The sequence below is a fragment of the Dasypus novemcinctus genome, chromosome 15, assembly GCF_030445035.2.
Source record: "Dasypus novemcinctus isolate mDasNov1 chromosome 15, mDasNov1.1.hap2, whole genome shotgun sequence".
Classification (NCBI taxonomy): Eukaryota; Metazoa; Chordata; class Mammalia; order Cingulata; family Dasypodidae; genus Dasypus; species Dasypus novemcinctus.
In genome coordinates, this window is record NC_080687.1 from 3,695,103 (window position 1) to 3,704,919 (window position 9,817).

The 9,817-nt window shown below is 36.7% G+C and overlaps 1 protein-coding gene across 3 annotated transcripts in view; it reads left to right on the forward strand.

The window, feature by feature from the left end:
* CCDC169 (coiled-coil domain containing 169) overlaps positions 1–8,693 on the forward strand; it is a 75,671-nt gene extending 66,978 nt beyond the window's left edge. Inside the window, exons 8-9 of one of the 3 annotated variants that reach the window (XM_058276953.2) lie at positions 7,409–7,511; positions 8,564–8,693. In XM_058276953.2, coding sequence (XP_058132936.1) covers positions 7,409–7,499 — 91 coding nt within the window. In that variant the 3' untranslated portion in view covers positions 7,500–7,511; positions 8,564–8,693. Of the gene's footprint in view, positions 1–7,408; positions 7,627–8,563 lie in introns of those variants that run through there. The other 2 variants (XM_058276951.2, XM_058276952.2) reach the window with 2 other exon arrangements.
* Positions 8,694–9,817: the final 1,124 nt, after the last annotated feature.

Consider the following 9,817-nt stretch of genomic DNA (forward strand, 5'->3'; position numbering starts at 1 on the left):
ATGGCAAGTCTATATTCAACTTCCTTAGGAACTGCCAAACAGTCCTCTATAGTGGCTCTACCATCCTACCTTCCCACCAACAGTGAATAAGCCTTCCTATCTCTCTACATCCTCTCCAACATTTGCAGTTTTCTGACTTTTTAATAGTGGCCAGTCTAATAGGTGTGAAATTATATTGCATTGTAGTTTTGATTTGCATTTCTCTAATTGCTAGTGATGGTGAATAGTTTTTCATGAGTTTCTTTGCATTTATATTTCTTCTTTGGATAAGTGTCTTTCCAAGTCTTTTGCCCATTTTTTCATTGGGTAGCTTATCTTTTATTCTTGAGTAAGTATGATCTCTTTGTATATCATAGATATTAAACCCTGATCGGATATCCAAATATTTTCTCCCATTGAGTCAGATGCCTTTTCACTCTTTTGACAAGTCCTTTGAGGTGAAAAAAGTGTTAAATTTTGAAGAAGTCCCATTATCTATTTTTTCTTTTGTTGCTTGTGTATTGGGTGTAAAGTTTAAGAAACTACTACCTACCACAAGATCGTTTTCTTTTTTTAAGACTTATTAGTTATTTATTTATCCCCCTTGCGGCTTGTTTGCTGTCTGCTCTCTGTGTCCATTTGCTGCATGTTCTTCTGCATCTGCTTTTCTTCCTTTGTTGCGTCATCTTGCATACCAGCTCTCTGTGGGCATGGATCATCAGCTGTCTGCAGGCATGGGCTAGCTTGCCTTTACAAGGAGGCCCTGGGACGCAAACCCAATCGATTGAGCCACAGCCACTTCCCATACCACAAGATCTTGAAGGTGTTTTCCTACATTTTCTTCTAGGAGTTTTATGGTTGTCATTTTTGTATTTAGGTCCATGATCCATTTTTAGTTAATTTTTGTATATGGTATGAGATACAGTGGTTTTCTTTCTTTCTTTAGCATATGGATATCCAGTTCTCCCTACACTGTTTGTTGAATAGACTGTTCTCGCCCAGCTGGGAGGGCTAGGCAGCATTTTTAAAAAGTCACTTGACTGTAGACGTGAAGGCCTATTTCTTGAGTTCTCAGTTTGGTTCCACTGGTCAATGTGTCTGTGCTTATGCCAGTACCATGCTGCTTTTACCACTGTAGCTAACAGGTTTTAAAGTCCTGAAGTGAGAGTCTTCCAACCTTGCTCTTCTTTTTAAAGAGCTTTTTGACTATTCAGGGCCCCTCACCCTCTCAAATAAATTTGATAATCGGTTTTTCCACTTCTCTAAAAAAGGCTGTTGGGATTTTTACTGGATTGTGTTGAATCTATAAATCAGTTTGGGTAGAATTGACATCTTAATGATATTCAGTCTTCCAAACCATAAACACGAAATGTCCTTCCATTTATTTAAATCTTTAGTTTCTTTTAGCAATGTTTTGTAGTTTTCTGAATACAGGTCCTTTAGGTCCTTGGTTAAGTGAACTCCTAAATATTTGATTGTTTTAGTTGCTATTATAAATGGATTTTTAAAATAATTCCTGATTTCCTCCTCAGATTGCACATCTGTAGTGTATAGAAACACTATTGATTTTTGTGTATTAATCTTATATTCTGCCACTTTGTTGAACTTGTCTATTCTAGTAGCTTTGTTGTGGATTTTTCAGGAGATTCTAGGTATAGAAGCATATCAGCAAATAGTGAAAGTTTCACTCCTTCCTTTCCTATTTGGGTACTTTTATTTCTCTATCTAGCCTAATTACTCTCGCTAGAACCTCTGGTCAATGTTGAATAACAATGGTGATGGTGGGCATCCTTGTCTGGTTCCTGGTCTCAGCAAGAAAGCTTCAGTCTTTCACCATTGAGTACCATGCTAGCTGTAGGTTTTTCATATATGCACTTTACCATGTTGAGAAAGCTTATTTCTATTCCTATGTTTTGGAGTATTTTTATCAAGAAAGGGTGCTGTATTTTGTCAAATGCCTTTTCTGCATCAATCAAGAAGATCAGGTGTTTTTTTCTTCTTCAGTTTATCAATGTGCTTTGTTACACTAATTGAATTTCTTTTGTTGAACCATCCTTGCATACCTGGGATAAACCTCATTTAATAGTGGTGTATAATTCTTTTAATGTGCTTTTGGATTCATTTTACAAGTATTTTGTTGAAGGATTTTTGCATCTACATTCATTAGAGATATTGGTCTATATTTTTCTTTCTTTCTTTCTTTCTTTTTTTTTTTTTTTTTGGAGTACCTTTATCTGGTTTTGGTATTAGGGTGATGTTAGCATCATAGAATAAGTTTGGTAGGTTTTTTTTCCTACTTTTTCCTGTTCAGTTTTTTAGAAGAGCTTAAACAAGATTGGTATTAAATCATCTTTGAACGATTGATAAAATTCATGTGTGAAGCCATCCAGTCCTAGGTTTTTCATCTTTGGGAAGTTTTTGATGACTGTTTCAATCTCTTCATTTGTGATTGGTTAGCTTAGCTCTTCTATTTCTTTAAGGTCAGTGTAGGTGGTTTGTGTGTTTCTAGGAATTTGTCCATCTCCTCTACATTGTCTATGTTTTTGGCATACAGTGTTCATAGTGTCCTCTTAAGATCTCTCTTATGTCGTGGGGTCAGTGGTAATGTCCCCCTCTCATTTCTGATTTTCTTTGTGTTTTCTTCCTTTTTCTCTTTGCCAATCTAGCTAAGGGTTTGCCAGTTTTGTTGATCTTCTTGAACCAACTTTTGGTTTTGTTGATTCTCTTTATTGTCTTTTGTTCTTGATTTTATTTCTGCTCTGATCTTTACTATTTCTTTCGGTCAGCTTGGTTTGGGATTCGTTTGCTGTTCTTTTCCTACTTCCTCCAGGTATGCAGTTAGATCTTCAGTTTTATCTCTTTTTTCTTTTTTTAATGTAAGCAATGAGGGCTTTAAATTTCCCTCTGGGGACTGCCTTTGCAGTATTTATAGGTTTTGATGTTATATTCTCATTTTCATTCATCTCAAGTTACTTGCTGAATTCTCACAATTTCTTCTTTGACACACTGATTATTTATGAGTGTGTTGTTTAATCTCCATATATTTATGAATTTTCCCTTTTTCCATCCATTATTGATTTCCAACTTCATTCCGTTATGATCAGAGAAAGTTTTTTGTATAATTTCAATCTTTTTAAAATTTTTGAGACTTGTCTTGTGACCCAACATATGGTCTATCTTGGAGAAAGATCCATGAGCACTTGAAAAGAAAGCATATCCTGTTTTGGGGCACAATGCTCTATAGATGTCTGTTAGATCTAGTTCATATCATATTATTCAAGTTCTCTGTTTCTTTATTTATCCTCTTTTCAGATGTTCCATCCAATACTGAGAGTGGTGTATTGAAGTCTCCAACTACTATTGTAGAGACATTTATTTCTCCCTTCAGTTTTGCAAGAGTGTGCCTTATACATCTTGGGGCACTCAGGTTAGGTGCATAAATATTTAGTATAGCTATTTCTCCTTGGTGAATTTCTCCTTTTATTAATATATAATGACCTTTATCCCTTATACTGTTTTGTATTTGAAATCTATTTTGTCTGATATTAACATCACTACTCAAGCACTTTTTTGGTTACTATTTGCATGGAATACCTTTTCCAACCTATCACTTTTAACTTGTTTGTGTCCTTACCTCTGAGGTGGGTCTCTTCTAGACACATAGAGATGGCTCGTATTGTTTTATCCATTCTATCAGTCTGTGTCTTTTGACTGGGGAGTTCAAGCCATTAACATTCAATGATACTTACTTCATCCATTTTGTCTTTCAGGTCTCTGTTGTCATATCATTCTATTGTCTGTCTTCTTACCCTTTAGTTTACCCTTCCTAATAATCTTCATTTTTAAACTGTTCTCCAAATCTTTTGCCCTTGTTTTTTTTTTTAAATATTTTTATTGTCTTTTTTAAAAAAAGATACATAGATTACACAAAATGCTACATTAAAAAATATAAGAGGTTCCTGTATACCCCACTCCTCCCACCCCCCACTCCTCCCACATTGACAACTTCTTTCATTAGTGTGATACATTCATTGCATTTGACGAGTACGTTTTGGAGCATTGCTACACAGCATGGATTATAGTCCATTCAGTGGGTTATAGCAGGATATATAATGTCCTGCATCTGTCCCTGCAATATCATTGAGGATAACTCCAACTCCCGAAAATGCCCCAATATCATGCTTATTTTTCCTTCTCCCTGCCTTCACCAACTCCCATGGCCACTGATTCCACATCAATTATATAATTTCTTCCATTTCTAGAGTCACGATAAATTCTATAGTAGAATACCAGTAAGTCCACTCTAATCCGTATTTTATTCCTCCCTCCTGAGGACCCTGGGATGGTCTTGCCCTTGTTTTTTTACTTTCAGGCTGTAACACCCCCTTTCGTATATCTTATAATTCTGGTCTTTTGGTAACATATGCTATCGGTTTTTGTTTGTCTGTGAAAACTTTGAACTCACCCTCACTTTTAAGGACAGTTTTGCTGGATACAGAATTCTTGGCTGGCAGTTTTTCTCTTTCAGTACCTTAAATCCATCATACCACTTTCTTCTCACCTCCATGGTTTCTGATGAGAGGTTGGTACTTAAACTTATCGAATTTCCCTTGTATGTGATACTTTGCTTTTCCCTTGCTACTTTCAGAATCCTCTTTATCTCTGATATTTGACATTCTGAATAGTAGGTGTCTCAGGGCGGGTCTGTTTGGATTTATTCTGTTTGGGGTGCATTGTCTTCCTTGGATATTGCTATTACTTTCTTTCATAAGGGTTGGGAAGTTTTTGGTCATTATTTCCTCAAATATTCTTTCTGCCCCTTTTTGTATTCTCTTCTCCTTCTGGGATACCAATAATGCAAATGTTTGTATGTTTCACTTTGTCATTCAAATTCCCTGAGACTCTGTTCCATTTTTTCTCATCTCTTTTCTTTCTATTCCTCTGTCTTCTCCAGTTCAGATGTTCTGTCTTCAGAATCACTAATTCTGTCTTTAAGGATTTATAATCTGCTCTTATGAGCCTCTAATGTATTTTTAACCTCATCCATTGTGTCTTCCATTCCCCTAAGGTCTGTCACTTTACTTTGCTTGTGTTCCAATTATCCTTTATGCTCACCCAGGGTCTTCTCAATATCCTTTATTTCTTTTGTCATATTTTCTTTAAATTTTTTGAAGTGGTTTAGGAGAGTTGTATGATTTTCACCGATTGTCTTAAATCCTGTATCTCTTCAGGATATTTGATTTGTTCTTTTGGCTGAGCCATCTCTTCCTGTTTCCTAGTATGGCTTGAAATTTTTTGCTGAATATATTGGGTGAATTTACTCTGATGGCAATTTCTCTCCCATGCCTAGAGTTTTGGGTTTTTTTTTTCACAGCTCTTCTTTGATATTTGGTTCAACTTATTCCAAGTCTTTAAATTGCTTTGGTTAAGTTATCAAAATCATGCCAGGAAGTCACTAGTTGAGTGCAGATCTTCTCCCAGGGGTTAGGATATGGATAGAACAGAGAGCAGGTTTTGTCCATTCAATTTCCAGATCGGCCAGCAGGTGGCACATGTCAGCGCACCTTTCTACAGAGGTGTTTCTGCCTGGTCTTTCCTGTGCTCCTGTATTGACTCTCCAGAGCAGAGATTCAAAGCGGGCTCTGCTGGCTGAATTTACTGAAGAAAAGCCCCCTGACTCCCCTTGAAACAGCTGACAGGGAAGAAGGTGTCTGTTCCCCTCTCAGCTGGCTGCAGTGAGCAGGTGTTTAACCCAGCTCAATATCTGAGGGTGAGGGAGGGGAGCTGCCGCCTGAGTTTGGTAACTCAGGTTTGTTGTTTCCACTTCTTCCTCTCTGTCCCTCACCCTCCTTGGAGTTGTGTAGCTGTCCTGGTCTGCTGACCCCCAAAGCAGGTCCCTTGAACACCTTTTTGCTCTTTCTCTGTTTTGTGAGGGCATTGAGTGCTGCCTGCTAGTGTGACACTATCTTCCCACAATTTCCCCCTAAAGCATGTCTTTTGTAGACTGCACATTATCAGATTGTGTTTTTTGAATCAATTCTGCTAACATTTTCCTTTGTATTGGAGTGTTTAATCCATTCACATTTAATGTAGTTACTTATAAAGAAAAATGTACATTTTGATACTTGTTTTCTATATATATTACATGGTTTATTTTGTACCTCCATTCCTACATTGCTGATTTTTAAAATTTTAAATAGATATATTCTAGTGTACCATTTTAATTTTCTTGTCATATTTTTGAGTTATTTTCTTAGTGGTTGCCCCAGGGATTATACCTAACATTTTAATTCATGCCAACATAGTTCAGATTAATCACAATTTAATTTCAATAGTGTACCGAAAAGTTGCAACATATTTAGCACCTTTCCTACCCTCTTCCTTTGTACTGTTATTGTCATACAAATTATATCTTTATGCATTCTGTGTATTTTAACACTAATTTATAATTATTGCTTTATAAAGTTGTCATTTGAATCTACTAGGAGTTTAGAAATGGTAATTAATGTTAGTACTGTCTTTTATCCTTACCTATGTGGTTACCTGTACTGGAATTCTTTATTTCTTCATGAGAAGTTGAATTACTCTCTAGTCTCATTTCATTTCAGCCTGAAGGACTCCCTTTAGTATTTCCTGTAGGGAAGCTTTGCTAATGATGAATTGTCTTAATTAAAAACAATAATAATTTTGGAATGTCTTAATTTCTCCTTCATTTTTAAAGCATAGTTTTTCTGGAAATAGAATTTTTTACAAAGTTTTGCTTTCAGCCCTTTGCATATTTCATCTCGTGCCTTTTGGCTTCTGTGGTTGATGAGGAAGAGTCTTGGTATATGATGAATTCTTCTCTCTTGCTGCTTCAAGATTCTCTCTGTCTTTGTCTTTTAACAGTTTTACTGTGATCTGTCCAGAGAAACTCATGGAGTTTTTCCTACTTGGAGTTTAGTTTGCTTCTTAGACTTGTTAATTAATGTTTTTCATCAATTTGGGGGAATTCTAGACCATTATTTTTTCCAATAGTCTTTCTACCCTTGCTCTTCTCTCCTCTCCTACAGGGGCACCCATATGCATGTGTTGGTATAACTGCTAGTGTCCATAGGTCTAGTACTGGCCTATAAGCAGGGCTTGGCACAGGAAGATCCCTGTGAAGGACTGGGGGCTTTGGGAACTGAGTGCAATATGTATAGTTCTCCCTGTGTGGCATATACTGATTTTTTTCAATTTTATTTTATGATGGCAATATATATTATATAACTCAATTAACCAAATTAAAATTATATATAAATTTTGTGTATACATATAATTTGCTACTTTACCCATTTTAAATATACAGTTCAGTGGCATTAATTACATATATAGTGTTGTGCATGTAATATTTTTGTTGTGTCAAGTGGTGACTGAAAATTTTTGATTAATACTTACTTTATTTCAGAGTAAGATATAATCAGAAGATAATGAATGCCAAGAAGGGACCAGTGAAAAAGATTACACGAACACACCATCTTCCAAAACTCACTCTGTGATTCCAGAACTGGGTGAATTTCTAATTTTTTCTTTTCTCATCTCTAATATTCAACTTGTGAAGTTAATGTTCAACACGTAGTGGGGGGGAATGAAATAGATAAGAAAGAGCTACCAAGCTTTGCTTTAGCTCCTCTTCCGAAGTCCTTTCCTTTGTCTGCATGAACGTGATTTTCTCACGTGACTCCCTCGTCTCTAGCACTAGTGCCTCATGATTTCCACGTGCCATGGCAAGCCCGGAGGTGGCCGCAGGGGACCAGCATTCAGCTCTGCATCCGTGACCGCTCCGAGAGCCATGTGGCCATGACGTGTGGTTTCTAGTTGGCTGTGGCTTAATGATACGGGCCATCAGAACTCTCTGTTGTTTTAGGCTGTATTATGTTCAGGGTTTTAAACATAGGCCTACACAAAGCTGCCAATCAAGTGTACTCTAAGCTTTTGGTCTCGAAATGTCATGGCATAGCAGAGAGAGTTCTGAATTTGGGATCAGCGTGGTTATCATCCCTTCTCTGCCATGAACCTCTGAGATTTTGGGTATGTCCCTTCATCTCACTTCGATTTTCATACCTGTGAATTAACTGCCACAAACTACACAACCTCTAAGGTAACTTACCAATTTAGAAAATGAGTAACCATTCAGTAACAAGATCCTGCTACTTAGTAGATGGTGATTTAAGCCTTTGTGATGTTTATTAATTCATAGTGATGGCCTAGTTCTTTGGACCAAACTTTGCAAGTGTCCACAGTACTTAACTCTAAGAGTTATGAATAGTGTGGGGGGAGAAGAAAGGTTCTTTTAAGGCATTTAAGAATTTACTGAGTTTTCCTAGTCATGTTTTGACTGTTTTTGGAGCTGTCATCTAGGTCTGAAAAATAAATAGCGTTTATTTTGCCCATTTTGCCCAAACAGAGTTACTATTAACCTTTATTTTTTCAGAAATCACCCAGAGGTAAGTATAGTTTTCAGCCAATAGTTTTCTCATCTTGTATATAATACTAAAACCTAAATTCTGTTCAATATCTCCAGTAATGAATACTGAATGTATTTCTATCACTACTTCTATAGATGGGCACTTACTTTTCTTAAAGAAGAATGCATAAATTTCATATAGCCAAACAGCAAGACTTTCCTGTGTAAAATAAAAGGTAATACAGAGAAATACCAAGTAACTTCTTGTATTCGGCAGTCTATATTTGAACTGTTTGCAAGTATTTCCCATTCTTAATTAAGCTGAATATGATAGCAGTTATAATTAAACAAATATTAGATTTATTCTGTCTTGTACCATCTTTCTTAACATTAGCAGAAAGTTGATAATTTAATTATCAGTAATGATAATCATCATAGAATCATCACTGAAAAATAGACAAGTGTATTTCTGTCATACAAGCTAGACTATCGTATGAATTGAGTCAACGGCCATTTCATTGCCCCAGTCGCTGGGCTGGCATAGAAGTTGAACATCGTATTTCTGAGACCTTGCTTGTTTAAGTGAGCTTTTAGCAGGAGTTGCTTTGGGATACTTTCCAGAAGTCAGAATACAGACAGAGAGATAGACTGTGACTGGAGCAGTTTAAAGAACAGAAATGGAAGACTCTCAGACCTGTGCTGTAAGGTCAGTTCAGCCACTTACCAGCTCATGACTTCAGGCAAGGGACTTTCAGTGGCCTCGGCTTCATCATTTACAGAGTTGGGAATATCTACCTCACTACTGCCTTGGCATGGCTGTGCATATCAGGAATACCTAATACAGATTTATCTGTTTTCTTCTTTATATCCTGATTCCTCTAAAAAGGAAGAGAGTTAGGTTTTACTAAATATAGAGTTTAACAATAACACTCACAAGGTAAAAGACAAACAACCAAGTAGTAAAGGAAAATAAAAGTTAAACAGTTTGCAAGAATTCCAAACTAAGAAAGGCTCTAGCTTTGAGCTTTTTATTGTACAGTGCAAAGAAGGGATGAGTTATATTGAAATATACAAGGAGGAGAGAGTGTTACCTGGTTCTGAGCTCAGAATGTAATTTTTCAGGTAAGGTTTAATAATAAAATGCAATTATTTATTATAATAATGAGTAAAATAGACAGTTTGGGGTCTTTATTTTGTTTCATAGTGAAGTGTGTATTAATATATATCAGTTTATTTTTCAAAAAGTGTGGGAGTGCGAACCAACGTTACTAAGCCGACCCGGCAGCAGGCGTGTGCACAGCCTGAAGCCGCAGTTCAGGGTGGCTGGAACGGGCGACCGCGCCCTCAGCCTACCCAGGCCAGAGATATCAATAACGGGCGCCTCCCACTATCTCCCGCCTAGCCTGACAT